The 20,425-nt window shown below is 42.9% G+C and overlaps 1 protein-coding gene across 4 annotated transcripts in view; it reads left to right on the forward strand.

Moving 5' to 3' along the window:
* TEX10 (testis expressed 10) overlaps positions 1 to 20,425 on the forward strand; it is a 1,039,320-nt gene that overhangs the window by 103,951 nt on the left and 914,944 nt on the right. For 3 of the 4 annotated variants that reach the window (XM_075314985.1, XM_075314986.1, XM_075314988.1), the window contains exon 3: positions 12,831 to 13,077. The exons of the other annotated variant lie outside the window; for it this stretch is intronic. In XM_075314985.1, coding sequence (XP_075171100.1) covers positions 12,831 to 13,077 — 247 coding nt within the window. The remainder of the gene's footprint in view (positions 1 to 12,830; positions 13,078 to 20,425) is intronic. 4 annotated transcript variants of the gene reach the window in all.

Raw genomic sequence — 20,425 nt, forward strand, 5'->3', positions numbered from 1 at the left:
CTAAAACACCCTAATGACCGGGCCATTTTTTGCAATTCTGACCAGTGTCACTTTGACAGGTTACAACTCTGGAACGCTTCAACGGATCCTGGCGATTCTGAGATTGTTTTTTCGTGGCATATTGTACTTCATGTCAGTGGTAAATTTTGGACGACATTTTTTACGTTTATTTGTGAAAATTTAGGAAATTTTGCGAAAATTTCGCAATTTTCAAACTTTGAAAATTTATGCCTATAAATCTGAGATATGTCACACAAAATAGTTACTAAATCATAGTATCATAGTATCATAGTTTTAAGGTTGAAGGGAGACTCTAAGTCCATCTAGTTCAACCCGTAGCCTAACATGTTGATCCAGAGGAAGGCAAAAAACCCCAATGTGGCAAACAAGTTCCAATGGGGAAAAAATTTCCTTCCTGACTCCACATCCGGCAATCAGACTAGTTCCCTGGATCAATACCCTGTCATAAAATCTAATATACATAACTGGTTATATTAAATTTTTCAAGAAAGGCGTCCAGGCTCTGCTTAAATGTTAGTAGTGAATCACTCATTACAACATCATGCGGCAGAGAGTTCCATAGTCTCACTGCTCGTACAGTAAAGAATCCTCGTCTGTGATTATGATTAAACCTTCTTTCCTCAAGACGTAGCGGATGCCCCCGTGTTCCAGTCGCAGGCCTAGGTGTAAATAGATCTTTGGAAAGGTCTCTGTACTGTCCCCTCATATATTTATACATTGTGATTAGATCTCCCCTAAGCCTTCGTTTTTCCAGACTAAATAACCCCAAGTTTAATAACCTGTCTTGGTATTGCAGCCCACCCATTCCTCTAATAATCTTGGTGGCTCTTCTCTGCACCCTCTCCAGTTCAGCTATGTCCTTCTTATATATCGGTGACCAGAATTGTACACAGTATTCTACGTGCGGTCGCACTAGTGACTTGTACAGAGGTAGAACTATATTTTTTTTTCATGAACACTTATACCTCTTTTAATACATCCCATTATTTTATTAGCCCTGGCAGCAGCTGCCTGACACTGTCCACTAAAGTGAAGTTTACCATCCACCCATACACCCAAGTCTTTTTCTGTGTCTGTTTTACCCAGTGTTCTACAATTAAGTACATAATCATAAATGTTATTTCCTCTACCCAAGTGCATGACCTTACATTTATCTACATTAAACTTCAATTGCCACTTCTCAGCCCAATCCTCCAATTTACATAAATCTCCCTGTAATATAAAATTATCCTCCTCTGTATTGATTACCCTGCAGAGTTTAGTATCATCTGCAAATATTGAAATTCTACTCCGCATGCCCCCAACAAGGTCATTTATAAATATGTTGAAAAGAAGCGGGCCCAATACTGACCCCTGTGGTACCCCACTATGAACTGAGACCCAGTCCGAGTACGTACCATTAATAACCACCCTTTGTTTCCTATCACTGAGCCAGTTTTTAACCCAGTTCCACATATTTTCCCCTATCCCCATTATTCTCATTTTATGTACCAACCTTTTGTGTGGCACCGTATCAAAAGCTTTTGAAAAGTCCATATACACAACATCCACTGCATTTCCCTGGTCCAGGCTTGAACTTACCTCTTCATAGAAGCTGATCAAATTAGTTTGACAGGATCGATCCCTCATAAACCCATGTTGATACTCTGTCATAAGGTTATTTTTCTTGAGATACTCCAGTATAGCATCTCTCAAGAAACCCTCAAGGATTTTACCAACCGTAGAGGTTAAACTTACCGGCCTATAATTTCCCGGCTCAGTTTTTGTCCCCTTTTTGAATATTGGCACCACATTTGCTATGCGCCAGTCCTGCGGTACCGACCCTGTTATTAAGGAATCTGAGAAGATTAAAAATAATGGTCTATCTATCACAGAACTCAATTCCTGTAGTACTCTGGGGTGTATGCCATCCGGGCCCGGAGATTTGTCAACCTTAGTGATTTCGAGGCGGCGGCGTACTTCCTGCTGGGTTAAGCAGGTAATATTCAAGGGTGAATTTATGGTATCACTGGTCATGTCATCTGCCATGGCATTTTCTTGTATAAAAACCGTAGAAAAAAAGTCATTCAGCAGGTTGGCTTTACCCTCATCCCCTTCCACCATTTCACCAAGACTATTTTTAAGGGGGCCAACACTATCGCTTTTCAGTTTTTTACTGTTTATGTAGTTAAAGAATATTTTAGGATTATTTTTACTTTCTCTCGCAATGAGTCTCTCTGTCTCAAACTTAGCTAACTTAATTTGCTTTTTACATATTTTATTTAATTTTCTATAATTATATACTATTCTATAAATAAAATTTCCCACTTGTCTACTTTACATCAGCGCAGTTTTCGAAGCAAATTTTTTTTTCGTTAGGAAGTTAAAAGGGGTCAAAGTTCATCAGCAATTTCTCATTTTTCCAACAAAATTTAGAAAATAATTTTTTTAGGCACCACATCACATGTGAAGTGACTTTGAGAGGCCTAGGTGACAGAAAATACCCAAACGTGACCCCATTCTAAAAACTACACCCCTCACGCTGCTCAAAACCACATCCAAGAAGTTTATTAACCCTTTAGGTGCTTCACAGGAAGCAATGTGGAAGGAAAAATGAAAATTTTACTTTTTAACACAAAAATGTTACTTTAGCCATAACATTTTCATTTTCACAAGGGAGAAAAGAGAAAGTGCACCATAAAATTTATTGTGCATTTTCTCCTGAGTACGCTGATACCCCATATGTGGTAAAAATCAATTGTTTGGGCGCACGGCAGAGCTCGGAAAGCAAGGTGCGCCATTTGAATTTTTGGACGCAAAATTAGCTGCACTCGTTAGCGGATGCCATGTCGGGTTTGAAGACCCCCCCCCTGAGGTACCTAAACAATGGAGCTCCCCCACAAGTGACCCCATTTTGGAAACTAGAGCCCTCAAATAATTTTTCTAGATGTTTGGTGAGCACTTTGAACCCCTGGAGGCTATACAGAAGTTTATAACGTTGAGCCGTGAAAAGAAAAAAAATTTTTTTACCGCAAAACTGTCGCTTCAACTAGGTAGCTTTTTTTTTACAAGGGTATCAGGAAAAAAATGCACCATAAAATGTATTGTGCACTTTCTCCTGAGTACGCAGATACCTCATATGTGGTGGAAATCAAATGTTTGGACACACGGCAGGGCTCGGAAGGCAAGGATCGCCATTTGAATTTTTGAGTGCAAAATTAGCTGCACTCATTAGCGGACGCCATGTCGAGGTGCCTAAACAATGGAGCTCCCCCACAAGTGACCTCATTTTGGAAATTAGAACCCTCAAATATTTTTTTCTAGATGTTTGGTGAGCACTTTGAACACCTGGGGGCTTCACAGAAGTTTATAATGTTGAGGTGTGAAAAGAAAAATTTTTTTTTTTTTACCACAAAACTGTTGCTTCAACTAGGTAGCGTTTTCTTTCACAAGGCTGTCAGGAAAAAAAAGCACCATGAAATTTATAGTGCATTTTTTCCTGAGTACGACGATACCTCATATGTGGTGGAAAGTAATTGTTTGGGCGCATGGCGGGGCTCAGAAGAGAAGGGGCACCATTTGACAGCAAAATTGGTTGGAATCATTAGCAGACGCCATGTCACGTTTGGAAACCCCATATGGTGCCTAAACAGTGGAGGTCCCCCACAAGTGACCCCATTTTGGAAACTAGACCCCTCAAGGAGTTTATCTAGATGCTTAGCGAGCCCCAAGGGGCTCCACAGAAGTTGATAATGTTGAGCCATGAATAAAATTTTTTTTTTTTCTCACCCCAAAACTGTTACTTGAACCAGGTAGCTTTTTTTTCACTAGGGTATCAGGAAAAAATGCACCATAAAACGTATTGTGCAATTTCTCCTGAGTACACAGATACCTCATATGTGGTGGAAAGTATTTGTTTGGGCGCATGGCGGGGCTCAGAAGAGAAGGAGCACCATTTGACAGCAAAATTGGTTGGAATCATCAAGTGGATGACATGTCACGTTTGGAGACCTCCTATGGTGTGGTGCCTAAACAGTGGAGCTCTCCCACAAATTACCCCATTTTGGAACTAGACCCCTCAAGGAATTTCTCTAGATGTTTGGTGAGCCTCTTGTACCACCAGGGGCTCCACAGAAGTTGATAACGTTGAACCGTGAAAATTATTATTTTTTTTTTTTTACCACAACATTTTTGCATCAACCAGGTAGCTTTTTTTTTTTTTTACAACGGTATCAGGAAAAACTGCGCCATAAAACGTATTGTGCAATTTTTCCCAATTGTTCCTGCGTACACAGATACCTCATATGTGGTGGAAAGTAATTTGGCGCATGGCGGGGCTCAGAAGAGAAGGAACGCCATTTGACTTTTCAAGCGCACAGACGTGGTGCACTGATCGACCGCTGCAGGACGCACGGTCTCATGAGATGCAAAAAGCGTCGGGGATACGGGAAAGTCATGCCAAAAATTGACCACGGATGCAGATACGTTATGTGCATCCCTAATCAGCGCTCGGCGGGACGCACGGACGGATGAGGTGTAAAAATGGACAGGGGATACAGAAAAAAAAAGTTATACTCACAGTACCCAGAGGATTAGCAGGAGGATCACTGACCAGAAGAACTGCAGGAGGAACAGAAGGCAGCGAGATAGACAGTTTACAGGAGCAGCAGGCAGGACGTTGGACAGATCAGCAGAATACCCAGGAAGGACCCAGTGATGGAGGCAGATGTGATCGGGCCAGTGAAGACCTCGGACGACCCGGTGAAGGCAGGTAAAAAGACGTCGGCGTGAGAGCAGAGGGGGGGGGTGGGGGAGAGCAGAGGGGGTAGGAGAGAAGCAGAGGCAGAAGGAAGGAAGCAGAATAGAGATCACAGAGGAGGCAGGCAGATCGCAGGGGGAGCAGATCGGGATGTCGGGGGGCAGGGGCCATCACGGGAGCGCGCAGGGGCCATCGCGGGAGCGCGCAGGGGCTGCAAGGTGAGCACAATACTCATGTGGAGCAGAAGCGGTGACGTCAGCGGCGGCGGCATGGTACCACAAGTACCAGCCAGTGCAAGCTGCAGACATGTTGGGGGAGGGCTTCCCAGACCAGCACAGGCCTGGGGAGGGCGGCCACCTGCAGATCAGACCGCCCCACTTCACACTGATTGGAGCAATTGCGCGTCATAGCACGATCGCTCCAATCATTGCTGCAGGGGCTGGGGGCGACATGGTTGAGGTCCAGCTATGATGTCCTGTAGCTGCTGCGGCACCTCATAGCTGGATCTCACAGTATCGCACTAATTCAGGCATTATTTTTGCCGATATCCGTGCGAACGATGTGGTTGGCGGTTCAGATTTGAACAGCCAATCACATCGATCGTCGATGGGGGGTGGGATGCCACCCCCCCCTGGGGTCAAGCAAAGGTCCCCTGCTGTAAGAAACAGCAGGGGACATCAGTTGAAAGCCGTTGCTATGGCCACGGCAATCAAATGAACTTTAGGCAGTAAAGTTACGTCCCTGGTCGTTAAGTCACGTTAAAATAGGACATAACTTTACTGCCCGCGGTCGTGAAGGGGTTAAAACACCCATTTCAAGGGCATTTCCCCTTCAAGTATTTTGATATATTTAAACTGGTCTATGATCCCTGGTATGCGGTAAATAGGCCCGGCATCATAGTAAGAGAAACATGCCCATATATCATGATACTTGCACCACCATGCTTCAGAGTGTACTGTGGCTTGAATTCAGACTTTGGGGGTCGTCTGACGAACTGTCTGGACTCAGGAAAAAAAACAAAACAATTTTGCTTTTATCGTTCCACAAAATGTTTCTCCATATCTCTTTAGGCCAATTGATGTGCTCTTTGGCAAATTGCATCCGCTTCAGTATATGTCTTTTTGTTAACAGTGGGACTTTGCGAGGACTTCTTGCTAATAGATTACCTTCACACAGGTGTCTTCTGTTACAGTACTCGTAGGTAACTTGAGACTGTCTTTGATCATCCTGGTAACGGAGAGTAGTAGAGTAGGGCTTTCAAAGCCACGCCAATGACCGCTATGACCGATTTGTAAGATTAATGTTACTTTTTATTTACATATTCAGGTCAACGCGTTTCTGGAGTCTCTGCTCCCTTCCTCAGGACATACAGGAAAAGTACATCAAATCCAAAATACAAATGATTTGATGTACTTTTTCCTGTATGTCCTGAGGAAGGGAGCAGAGACTCCAGAAACGCGTTGACCTGAATATGTAAATAAAAAGTAACATTAATCTTACAATCGGTCATAGCGGTCATTGGCGCGGCTTTGAAAGCCCTACTCTACTACTCTCCGTTATCTGCCATCCTGGGTGCTGCTGCCGTTCACCTGGATTATCATGCGTGCATAGTAGTTGTGACTCTCACAACTCGATTCGGTGAGTGTATCTGCTCTTATCACCCCGTATTTTACTCGGGTAAGACCCTATTGCGCTTCTTTTTTCCACAGTTCTTGCTTCTTTTAGATCATCCTGGAGCTGATCATTGGCTGAGCCTTTGCCATTCTGGCTATTCTTCCATCCATTCGAATGGTCGTCTTACATTTTCATCCACGTCTCTGTTTTTGCTTTCCATTTTAAAGCATTGGAGATCATTTTAGCTGAACAGATGTCTGCACTTGTTTATAAGTTTTACCCTCTCAAATCAACTTTTTAAGCAAAGTATGCTGTTCTTTTGAACAATGTCTTGAATGACCCATATTTCTCAGGATGCTTTCAAGGAGAAATGCATGTACAACCAACCTGGCCTGCCTTCACCCTTAAATAAGGCTATGTGCTAACGTTGCGTTTTGAACTGCAGCGTTTCAGTGCCAAATTGCATGCGTTCTGCTTCCCCAGCAAAGTCTATGAGAAGTCTGAAAATTCAGTGCGCTCGCTGCGTTTTTAAACGCAGCGTTTTGGATGCCAAAAATCGCTGCAGAAAAAAAAGCATGTCCCTTTCTTTTTGCGTTGTAGCCAGGGCTGTGGAGTCGGAGTCGTGGAGTCTGAGTCGGAGCTCATTTTGGTGGAGTCGGTATAAAATGCACCGACTCCTAAAATATATAATAAATTGGGTACAGTAGTGCAATGCAGAGTATGATGAAAATGTTTTCATAGGAATTTGGGAAACTTATGAAATGTCCTATAAAGGGCTGTACTATTCCTGATCTAAGGCTACATTCACACACACCGTTTTTGCTGCGTTTTTTGTGGATACGTTTTTCAGCTGCAAAAGCAGATCAGCTTTTTAAAAAAAACGCATCACCTGAAAGGTTTTTGAGCTCATAAATAATGCTTTCAATAGCAAAAGCAGATTAGAAAAACACCACACAAAATGACATGCTCATTCTTTGTGAGGATCCTCACAAAACGCTGTGTCTGCATGTCCTATCTTGAAACCCATTGCCTTTGCTGGGATGCCCAGAGTCACTGCATTTCACTGAATTATTTTTCCATCAATGTTCGATATGTTTGTGACAAGAAAGAAATTGATAGTAAGACACTTGCAGCAAAAGATAGTAAAGCTCATCACATCAGCCAGTTTCTCCAGGCCTTAGTGGAAACAGTTCTGCAAGATTAGGAACGCAAAAAAGAACAGGTTTTTGCTATTGTAACGGACAATGCTTCAAACAGAAGTACAATTAAACTGATGAATGAGAGTAATGAACAACAGCTAGAAGAAAATGTATGATTCAGTATGTTTGAGATGGAAGGCCACAATGCTTTTCATGTAACTGACGAACAAACAGATATTACAACAGAAGAACAGCAAAATGATACTTTAGGATTATCATAGTATCATAGTTTTTAAGGTTGAAGGGAGACTCTAAGTCCATCTAGTTCAACCCGTAGCCTAACATGTTGATCCAGAGGAAGGCAAAAAAACCCCAATGTGGCAAACAAGTTCCAATGGGGAAAAAATTTCCTTCCTGACTCCACATCCGGCAATCAGACTAGTTCCCTGGATCAATACCCTGTCATAAAATTTAATATACATAACTGGTTATATTAAATTTTTCAAGAAAGGCGTCCAGTCTCTGCTTAAATGTTAGTAGTGAATCACTCATTACAACATCATGCGGCAGAGAGTTCCATAGTCTCACTGCTCGTAAAGTAAAGAATCCTCGTCTGTGATTATGATTAAACCTTCTTTCCTCAAGACGTAGCGGATGCCCCCGTGTTCCAGTCGCAGGCCTAGGTGTAAATAGATCTTTGGAAAGGTCTCTGTACTGTCCCCTCATATATTTATACATTGTGATTAGATCTCCCCTAAGCCTTCGTTTTTCCAGACTAAATAACCCCAAGTTTAATAACCTGTCTTGGTATTGCAGCCCCCCCATTCCTCTAATAATCTTGGTGGCTCTTCTCTGCACCCTCTCCAGTTCAGCTATGTCCTTCTTATATATCGGTGACCAGAATTGTACACAGTATTCTAAGTGCGATTAGATGATCTTGTTGAAGCTGCTTGAAAAACTTTCATATTCATCACATGCACTGTGTTGTGCACACACTTCAGCTGGCAATAAGAGAGAGTCTGCAAGAGAGACCCCGATTTCACACATCCGTCTTTTCGCTAGTTTGGCGAATGCGGCGCACTTCAGTACAGTGTATACAGTACAATGGTAGCGCGACAAACGACGGTCACATGCTTTCATGTGACCGGAGCATGTGACCCGGAAGTTATGGAGCTTCTACTGTACTGTATCGTACTGTACTGGAGTGCACCACATCTGCTAAACCGGCGAAAAGCCGGATGTGTGGAACTGGGCGGACATGCTGGAGATCTGATTTGGAAAAGTGAGGAAGTTGGTTATTGCCGCCAAAATTGATTCCATCTTGAAGAGACATGCTGGCAAAGGGGCAATTGTTGATCAACCCACTCGGTGAGGCAGCACTTATTAAATGACTGAGCGATTGCTTGAACTAAAATCGTTTCTTATAGATATGGTGAACCCTCAAGTAACCTTAAATAAAGGTCAATGGACACAGGTGGCTGAATTGAAGGAATTGCTTAATCACCCATTTACCGTGACTTAAAAATTACAAGCTGAGGATTTAACTCCTGGCATTTTCATAAGGGAGTGGAAGAACATGCTATTTTGCCTGTCCCAAAGAGAAGGTTTACTCGCAGATGGCATTTTTGCGTCAATGAAACGGAGAGACACACAGCTATTGGAAAATAAAATTCTTCTGGCAGCTGTTTATGTGGACCCAAGTCATCATATACTGCTTGATGATCAACAGCTTACTAAAGGAAAAGAAGCTTTGAGTGAGGTAGCAGTTAGGATGAGCAGCTACAGGACTGCCAACTGGAAGAGGACTTGGGTCCTGACAGTGCTACTGCAGCCATATCTTCATCCTCATCAGATGAGGAATTTAACTTTGACAAGTATTTGGATGACATGGAGCAGCAAAGTGTTGCCGCAAGGAAAAAGATTTCACTCCGTCTCCTATAGCAGCAGATTGACCAGATTTCAGTAAAATTTTTAACTTGCTCTCAAAGAAATAGAAAAATTCAACCGTTCATCAAAACTGACTGTGCATGAGGCAATTCCTTCATAGCCGGAAATTGTTAGAGATGTTGCCCATGTGGTTACGGCTTTGCCTTCAACCCAAGTTAGTGTAGAGAGGTTGTTCTCTAGCCTTAAAATAATTAGGTCAGATTTGAGGTAATCTATGATGGAGGATCTGATGGAAGCAATTCTATTTCTTAGAACAAATTCATAGACTGCACAAATTTTATTTAGTATATTTTTGTTGAAAACTGTTTTTTGCCAATTCATAGTGTTGTATATAACACTATGTAATAGTATATTACATAGTGTTATATATAACACTATGAATTGGCAAAAAACAGTTTTCAACAAAAACATACTAAATAATATTTAGTATATTGCTTCTATTTAAGTGAAAAATGTATTGTAGTACAATGTGAACATCAGACATTTAATCATTTTTATGATACAATAATCTAGATATTTAGAACATAAAATATATTTATTGGAATACAACTTTAGAACACAAACTGTAATAAATTGTAAATATGTAATACAATATGAAATATATATTATACATGCACACACAAGATATATATGTAATCTACTGTATATTACATATTGTTTAACATATTTACAATTTTATTACAGTTTTTGTGTTCTAAAGTTGTATTCCAATAAATATATTTTATGCTCTATCTAAATATCTTGATTATTGTATCATAAAAATGATTTAATGTCTGATCACATTGTACTACAATAAATTTTTCACTTAAATATAAGCAACATATGTGGGAGTCGGTGCAAGGGAAATTGAGGAGTTGGAGTCGAAGGTTTGACTTACAGACTCCACAGCCCTGGTTGTAGCTGCAGTCTCCACCCATTCAAATCAATGATGTGAGGCAAAACGCAACCAAAATGCACTTGGACTGCATTTTTGTTGTGTTCCGCATGCTTTTTTGACATCTCTGTGGATATCGGTCAATCTTTCTGTCTGTCGGTCTCTTTCTGTCAGTTGGTCGCTCTGTCTGTCTCTCTCTGTCCCTCTCTCTGTCCGTCAGTCGGTCTCCCCCCTCTCTCATACTCACCGATCTCCGATCACCAGCGCGGCGCTGCACGGCTGTCACAAAGCTCTGGCGGCTTTTCCTTTTTTTAAAATGCCGGCCGCTCATTATTCAATCTCGTATTCCCTGCTTTCCTCGCCCACGATTGGTTACAGTCAGACACACCCCCACTCTGAGTGACGGTTGTCTCACTGCAACCAATCACAGCTGCCGGTGGGTGGGTCTATATCGTGCAGTAAAATAAATAATTTAAAAAAAAGACGTGCGGTCCCCCTAATTTTGATACCAGCTAGGGTAAAGCCACACTGTTGAAGGCTGGTATTCTCAGAATGGGGAGCTCCATGTTATGGGGAGCCCCCCAGCCTAACAATATCAGCCATTATAGCAAATCCCAAGCACACAAATGGAAATGACAAAAAGATAATGCAAAAGTGATTTATTTAGACTAGATACAGAAAGAATCGCCACTATCAAGACAGAGCAAAACAAACGTTTCGGCCGGTGTGGGCCTTTATCAAGGATTTGTGTGTCATGAAAACATGCATAGGATGGTACAGAAAACGTCCGGGACTGCGATGGACGTGCGGAGTCGTAGTATCAGCAGAAAATGGCAATAGACACACTGCCCTGCTGACATTATTGTCCTCTGGGACCCTGTACCCACTCCTGGCTGCCTCAAGGCAATTTTTCCTCTACTCTATCTCTTATCCACACCACCCTGGCTATTGCCATTTTCTGCTGATACTAAGACGCCGCACGTCCATCGCAGTCCCCGGACGCATGTTTCATGACACACAAATCCTTGATAAAGGCCCACACCGGCCAAAACGTTGGTTTTGCTCTGTCTTGGTAGTGGCGATTCTTTCTGCAGCTAGTCTAAATAAATCACTGTTGCATTATCTTTGTGTCATTTCCATTTGTGTGCTTGGGATTTGCTATAATATTTGAAACCCCTATTTCCCTCAAGCACCTCTCTACTTGTATTCAGTCGAGCCCAGCTTTATCCCTCTATTTAACAATATCAGCCAACAGCCGCCTGGAATTGCCGCATCCATTAGATGCGACAGTCCCGGGACTCTACCTGGCTCATCCCGAATTGCCCTGGTGCGTTGCAATCGGGGTAATAAGGAGTTAATGGCAGCATCCCATAGCTGCCATTAAGTCCTAGGTTAATCGTGGCAGGCGTCTCCCCGAGATACCTTCCATTATTAATCTGTAAGTTAAAGAAAAATAAACACACACACCCGAAAAAATCCTTTATTTGGAATAAAAGACAAAAAAACCCCACCCTCTTTCACCACTTTTTATTAACCCCCAAATACCCATCCAGGTCCGGCGTAATCCACACGACGTCCCACGACGCTATCAGCTCTGCTACATGAAGCTGACAGGAGCTGTCACAGACCAGACCGCTCTGTCAGCTCCACGCAGCAACTGAAGTGAGCCGCACGATCAGCGATGACGTCAGTCAGGTTACCCGTGGCCACCGCTGGATCCTCCAACTGTGACAGCAAGTTGCCCGAGTGACTGAAGTGAGCTGTGTGATCAGCGATGATGTCACAGGTGAGTTGCGGTCTTGGGTGGAGGACTCCAGCTGGCCGCGGGTAACCTGAGTGACGGCAACGCTGATCGCGCTGCTCACTTCAGTCACTCAGGGTGACTGAAGGTGAGTCCTTCACGGGTGACCGCTAATCAGGTCACGACACAGACAGAGCCGCGATATGACAATGAAGTTGGATGAAGTTCATTAGTCATTCTCATCGCGCGACTGTCTGCTGTCAGCGGGCATGTAACAGAGCTCAATTGCCATGGGACTGCACTGAAAAACATGCATCCAAAATGCATGTGTTTTTACATGCATTTTTTTTTTCTCAGTGTTTAGAGTTTTAGATGGTGCGTTGTTTTCCGTACTGCACAGAACGCAAAGTGCGTACATACCCTAAGGGCCACCTGATTCATACCTGTTTCATCACAGAATGATTGAGCTCACTAATGTGTCTCCACACTGCTATTATATTGAACTCACCCCCTTTCAATTAATTAATTATTCAAATACACAGACTCCAACACCTGCAGATCATGAATGATGAGTCTGGTGGTTTTCTAAGAATCTACTACTGTTAAATTGTTCGACATGCGGTAATATAATTTATACCAAAGACACTGAATAATCTGGTTTGTTATACTGGTTTGCTATTATTTTGAACGCTATTTTATGCTGATAATCTTAGATTTGTTTTGAGTTGTGCTAACTTCTTTTCTTCTATTATTAAGGATGATGGCCAACGGAGCTTCCAGCACAGATAAATCTTTCTCCTCTTCGTACAACTGGAAAGCGTTTATTCAAGCTGTTGTTCCACTTTTGATTGAGTGTTGGGTTGAGGAGGCCCCTGAGCAGACCACGGGGGATGTTTGTGAAAAATCTCTTGAACCTGTAGCACATCATCTTCTACAGGAGGTGCTGAGCATAATTTCTCTTATTTGGAAGCTTAATAAACACCAGGATGAACCACACAAAATGGTAAAAAGAAATGTATTCTCCTGTATTCTCCTTTACACTTATTCTTTGTATTGACTATCATTGGGATAGTGTCTGTGGTCTCTACACAAGTCAGGCTAGATCAGCTCTACTGGATAAGGGCTCATTCAAATGTCCGTGAGTAACGTGTTTTGGCTTATGTCATAGAAAAAAGATCTAACCATTATTGTCTTTGGCTGTTCACATCTGTATTTTTTTATACTTGATAATCTACAAAAAAATCACTGGCACATATCCATCCTTAATATGAGTCTCTGATCGAAATTTCCCTTACTAGTTTTTGGGTCCGTGAAAAACATGGACCGCATCAGTGTCTAACCCATGTTCTGTCTGTAGTTTACGTTGTAATGTATAGGAGAACATTACCTTTTTTGCTTACGAGAAATATTATGGACATATTAATGGGGCCTTTAAGACCACTTACAATGTAAAACAGAACCACCCTTACTTCATGATTTATTAACTCCTTCCTGACATTAGATATACCGGTACAATTTATTTTGCAGTGCATTCCCGCAAATAGACCTACTGGTACGTCCTGGCGATTGTGCAGTCATAGGAGCTGTGCACAGACTATTGACACCAGGAATACAGCTTAAATGATTGCAGAGCTTCAGCTGTCACAGCCAGGGGTGCTGCCGGTATCACCACTCTAAATCTGTGATCTATAGCGATTGTTGCTTTTAGAAGGTTGGGAAAGGGAGTGGGTTCCCTCTTGCTTGATCGGGACCCCACCAAGTGAACACTGCTGCCCGATGGTTGCCATGACAGCAGGAGGTCAAATAATGACCTCCTGATTTGTCACATTTTTAGGTAAAATGTAATTTTTATTTTCTCTTTCCACATCTCTTTAGTCCCTGTGAAGGAGCTGAAGGGTTAATAAACTTCTTGATGTGGTTTTAAGTACAGTGAGGGGTGCAGTTTACTTTTGGGTACTTTCTGTCACCTAGGCATCTCAAAATCCCTTCAAATATGATGTGCTCCCTTTAAAAAAAGGTTTTGTAAATTTTATTGTAAAAATGAGAAATTGCTCATTAACTTTAAACATTTCTAACTTCCTAACTAGAGTTGAGCGCGGTTCGCGGTTCTCCAGTTCTAGGCTCGAGTGATTTTTGGGCTGTTCGAGATCGAACTAGAACTCGAGCTTTTTGCTAAAAGCTCGGTAGTTCTAGAAACGTTCGAGAACGGTTCTAGCAGCAAAAAGCAGGGCTTTTTACAGCTACAGTGTGCAGGAGCCATCGCTGGCAGCCTGCCACAAGCTGGTAACCAAGATAAACATCGGGTATCCAAGCAAAGCGCTTTGGTTAGTAACCCGATGTTTATCCTAGTTACGTGCAGGAAGCCGACACTTCCCCGCTCAGCTCGCTCCGCCCCCTCCTGCCCGCGGCATATACACATACATACATACACACACATACACACACACACACACACACACACACACACACACACACACGGTCTCGCTCGGCTTACCTGCGGTCGGTCCGTCCTTGGCACTGGAAACTGTGGCTGCCGGCCCTTTAAGGGTGTGTTCTCCTTCATTGAGCATCATCTGTGGGCGGAGCTACCGCCCGGCGTCCTGCTCGGTCGCACAGATGAAGGAGTCACAGTGCCAGCCAGCGACCCCCAGCACATCGCTTCCCTCCGGCGCTGTGTGGGCCCCATCTGCACCGTGACCTGATCAGTATGTGGGACATCACTCCCTCCCCGCCCCTCCCTGTCCCCCGTGCGTGTGTGGGCCCCGCAGAGCCGTGTGTGTGGCCCCCGGAGCCGCGTGTGTGGGCCCCGCAGAGCCGTGTGTGTGGCCCCCGGAGCCGTGTGTGTGGCCCCCGGAGCCGCGTGTGTGGGCCCCGCAGAGCCGTGTGTGTGACCCCCGGAGCCGCGTGTGTGGGCCCCGCAGAGCAAGGTGTGTGTTTGTATGTATGTATATATGCAGCAGAGCAGTATGCGTGTCTATATGTATGTATATATGCAGCAGAGCAGTATGCGTGTCTATATGTATGTATATATGCAGCAGAGCAGTATGCGTGTCTATATGTATGTATATATGCAGCAGAGCAGTATGCGTGTCTATATGTATGTATATATGCAGCAGAGCAGTATGCGTGTCTATATGTATGTATATATGCAGCAGAGCAGTATGCGTGTCTATATGTATGTATATATGCAGCAGAGCAGTATGCGTGTCTATATGTGTGTATATATGCAGCAGAGCAGTATGCGTGTCTATATGTATGTATATATGCAGCAGAGCAGTATGCGTGACTATATGTATGTATATATGCAGCAGAGCAGTATGCGTGTCTATATGTATGTATATATGCAGCAGAGCAGTATGCGTGTCTATATGTATGTATATATGCAGCAGAGCAGTATGCGTGTCTGTATGTATGTATATATATATGCAGCAGAGCAGTATGCGTGTCTATATGTATATATATATGCAGCAGAGCAGTATGCGTGACTATATGTATGTATATATGCAGCAGAGCAGTATGCGTGTCTATATGTATGTATATATGCAGCAGAGCAATATGCGTGTCTATATGTATGTATATATGCAGCAGAGCAGTATGCGTGTCTATATGTATGTATATATGCAGCAGAGCAGTATGCGTGTCTGTATGTATGTATATATATATGCAGCAGAGCAATATGCGTGTCTGTCTGTATGTATGCATGTATGTATGCAGCAGAGCAGTATGCGTGTCTATATGTATGTATATATGCAGCAGAGCAGTATGCGTGTCTATATGTATGTATATATATATGCAGCAGAGCAATATGCATGTCTGTCTGTATGTATGCATGTATGTATGCAGCAGAGCAGTATACGTGTCTGTATGTATGCATGTATGTATGCAGCAGAGCAGTATACGTGTCTGTATGTATGCATGTATGTATGCAGCAGAGCAGTATGCGTGTCTGTATGTATGTATATATATATATGCAGCAGAGCAATATGCGTGTCTATATGTATGTATATATGCAGCAGAGCAGTATGCGTGTCTATATGTATGTATATATGCAGCAGAGCAGTATGCGTGTCTGTATGTATGCATGTATGTATGCAGCAGAGCAGTATACGTGTCTGTATGTATGCATGTATGTATGCAGCAGAGCAGTATGCGTGTCTGTATGTATGCATGTATGTATGCAGCAGAGCAGTATACGTGTCTGTATGTATGTATGCAGCAGAGCAGTATGCGTGTCTGTATGTATGCATGTATGTATGCAGCAGAGCAGTATGCGTGTCTGTATTTATGTATATATATATGCAGCAGAGCAATATGCGTGTCTGTCTGTATGTATGCATGTATGTATGCAGCAGAGCAGTATACGTGTCTGTATGTATGCATGTATGTATGCAGCAGAGCAGTATGCGTGTCTGTATGTATGCATGTATGTATGCAGCAGAGCAGTATGCGTGTCTGTATGTATGTATATATGTAGCAGAGTAGTATGCGTGTCTGTATGTATATATATATATATGCAGCAGAGCAATATGCGTGTCTGTCTGTATGTATGCAGCAGAGCAGTATGCGTGTCTGTATGTATGTATGTATGCAGCAGAGCAGTATGCGTGTCTGTATGTATGTATGTATATATGTAGCAGAGTAGTATGCGTGTCTGTATGTATGTATATATATATATGCAGCAGAGCAATATGCGTGTCTGTCTGTATGTATGCATGTATGTATGCAGCAGAGCAGTATGCGTGTCTGTATGTATGCATGTATGTATGCAGCAGAGCAGTATGCGTGTCTGTATGTATGCATGTATGTATGCAGCAGAGCAGTATGCGTGTCTGTCTGTATGTATGTATGCAGCAGAGCAGTGTGTGTGTGTGTCTGTATGTATGTATGCAGCAGAGCAGTGTGTGTCTGTATGTATGTATGCAGCAGAGCAGTATGTGTGTGTCTGTCTATATGTATGTATGTAGCAGAGCAGTGTGTGTGTCTGTCTATATGTATGTATGCAGCAGAGCAGTATGTGTGTGTCTGTATGTATGTATGTATGCATGCAGCATAGCAGTGTGTGTCTCTGTATGTATGCATGTATGATGTGTATCTATGTATGTCAGTGTATATGACTGTATAGATTTGTCTGTTTATATGTATTTTTGTGAGTTTGTCTTTAAATATGTATATGTACGTGTATGTATCTGTGTATGTGTGTGTGTCTCCGTGTTTATGGGGCCCACTGGGACTCTTCCGCCCGGGGCCCACAAAAACCTGGAGCCGGCCCTGCCTGCGGTGATGAAGTCCCGCCATCCCGACCTCAGCGCTGTCACTGTCCTCCATGGCCGCCGCTTGTCACATCACCTCTCGCTTCCGACCCGAGACTGACTAGCGGTGACGTCACGGACCTCTCGCGAGACTTGCTGTGAAGGCGCCGGTCATTGAACTCAGTGACAGGTGCTGTCAGTGTGCTGGAGATCAGCGCAGGTAATGTACCTCGCTGACAGCAGCACTTGTCATGCCCTGCAGTGACCTGGGCTGACCCATTGATGTTAGCTCAGGTCACTGCACTGCTCTCCCAGCCAATGGGGAACATCCTGCTCTTCATTGACTGGGACAGTGTGGATCGTCATGGCAACCCCTTGGATTACAGCAGACCTGGATTTGTTTTTCATTCTAATAAATTGGTTAAAGAGGGAATGTTTTGGGGAGTGTTTTTTCAAATAAAAATGTGTTTGTCGTCTATTTTTTTTTATTACTGACTGGGTTGGTGATGTCGGGTATCTGATAGACGCCTGACATCACCAACCCCAGGGCTTGATGCCAGGTGACATTACACATCTGGTATTAACCCCATATATTACCCCGTTTGCCACCGCACCAGGGCGCGGGATGAGCTGGGGCGAAGCACCAGGATTGGCGCATCTAATGGATGCGCCACTTCTGGGGCGGCTGCGGCCTGCTATTTTTAGGCTGGGGAGAGTCCAATAACCATGGACCTCCCTAGTCTGAGAATATCAGGCCCCAGCTGTCTGCTTTACCTTGGCTGGTGATCCAATTTTGGGGGACCCCTACGTGTTTTTTTTTTTTTAAATTATTTATTTAATTTAAAATAACAGCGTGGGGTGCCCTCAGTTTTGGATTACCAGCCAAGGTGAGGTTGCCAGCTGTGGTCTGCAGGCTGCAGCCGTCTGCTTTACCCTAGCTGGCTACAAAACTAGGGGGAACCCTACGTCATTTTTTTTTTTCATTTTTTTGGCTAAATACAAAGCTAAGCACCCCTTAGTGCCACATGAAAGGCACCAAAGCGTGCTCCACTTTTTCTCCACTTTTTCTCCACTTTTTCTCCACTTTTTCTCCACTTTTTCTCCACTTTTTCTCCACTTTTTTCTCCACTTTTTCTCCACTTTTTTCTCAACTTTTTCTCCACTTTTTCTCCACTTTTTCTCCACTTTTTCTCCACTTTTTCTCCACTTTTTCTCCACTTTTTCTCCACTTTTTCTCCACTTTTTCTCCACTTTTTCTCCACTTTCTCCACTTTTTCTCCACTTTTTTCTCCACTTTTTTCTCCACTTTTTTCTCCACTTTTTCTCCACTTTTTCTCCACTTTTTCTCCACTTTTTCTCCACTTTTTCTCCACTTTTTTCTCCACTTTTTTCTCCACTTTTTTCTCCACTTTTTCTCCACTTTTTCTCCACTTTTTCTCCACTTTTTTCTCCACTTTTTCTCCACTTTTTCTCCACTTTTTCTCCACTTTTTCTCCACTTTTTCTCCACTTTTTCTCCACTTTTTCTCCACTTTTTCTCCACTTTTTCTCCACTTATTCTCCACCTTTTCTCCACCTTATCTCAACCTTTTCTCAACCTTTTCTCAACTTTTTCTCAACTTTTTCTCCACTTTTTCTCCACTTTTTCTCCACTTTTTCTCCACATATTCTTCACTTTTTCTCCACTTTCTCCACTTTTTCTCCACTTTTTTCTCCACTTTTTTCTCCACTTTTTCTCCACTTATTCTTCACTTTTTCTCCACTTTTTTCTCCACTTTTTCTCCACTTTTTCTCCACTTTTTTCTCCACTTTTTCTCCACTTTTTCTCCACTTTTTCTCCACTTTTTCTCCATTTTTTCTCCGTTCTTTTTCTATGGTCGGTCTACCCATTAGCTCTGCCATGCATACTGTAGCTCTACACCTACTGCACATGTTACTTTATGATTGACATCTCTTTCGTACCAGAGCTGTCTAAGCCTACTCTGACCCCATATTTGTCATTACTATATTGTCCTTGTATTGTATTATGACATTTGTATCATGTGTTTCATTTCTTGCTGTGTTGCAATTTTTTTGCTGCATCCCAATTGTACCTCTACATTGTTCGAGTTTATGTTATTGCTCTCTCACTCTTATGTGATACTGATTATTGTCATTTTTCATGATTACATGCAGATAAGTCCAATCTGACGAAGGCTCAGGCCGAAACGTCATTTGTAACTTGTTTTGGACAAAAACATATATGCTTATGAAAAAAATTTTTTTCTTAATACGGACCAATAAAGAGTGATTTTGCATTACTATCCGTTGTGACTTACTGACTTAGTCTGGGAGATTTAGAGTGCCGAGGTTACTCACTAATTTTATCTATTATTACCTCTGAGCATCTATATACCAGTGAGCAGAGCTTCCTCTACAGTAGTTCTCCTGATTAGGCATGCCCTTACCTCATGAGCAGGGCATTGCAGCTTTGGTAGCAACTATTACGACATGGACTCTGCTGCTGTGGACCCGGGGAGAGTGAGTGCAGATTTATTGCACCCACACTCCTCACATGAAGGGTCCGCACTCCTAGAAAATGGGGGATACGTTCCCTGAGTGTCTCCCCCCCATATTCTAGACGGTCCAGAGTCGTCGTGGGACCCCTTTATTTTTTTTCTTACAATAAATTGGTGAAAGAGGAAATGTTTTGGGGACTGTTTTTTCAAATAAATTTCTTTTGTCGATTTTTTTTTTTTTTTGTTAGTACTGACAGTTTATGATGTTGGGTATCTAATAGACGCCATGACATCACAAACTGCTGGGCTTGATCTCAGGTGACTTTACAGCTAGTATCAACCCGATTTATTACCCCGTTTGCCACTGCACCAGGGCACGGGATGAGCTGGGGTGAAGCGCCAGGATTGGCGCATCTAGTGGATGCGCCACGTCTGGGGTGCCTGTGGCCTGCTATTTTTAGGCTGTGAAGGCCCAATAACTATGGACCTTCCCACCCTGAGAATACCAGACCACAGCTGTCCGCTTTACCTTGGCTGGTGATCCAATTTGGGGGAGACCCTACTTTTATTGTGTAATTATTAATATTTATAAAATAATTATAAAA

This window comes from Anomaloglossus baeobatrachus, chromosome 6 (genome assembly GCF_048569485.1).
Source record: "Anomaloglossus baeobatrachus isolate aAnoBae1 chromosome 6, aAnoBae1.hap1, whole genome shotgun sequence".
Classification (NCBI taxonomy): domain Eukaryota; kingdom Metazoa; phylum Chordata; class Amphibia; order Anura; family Aromobatidae; genus Anomaloglossus; species Anomaloglossus baeobatrachus.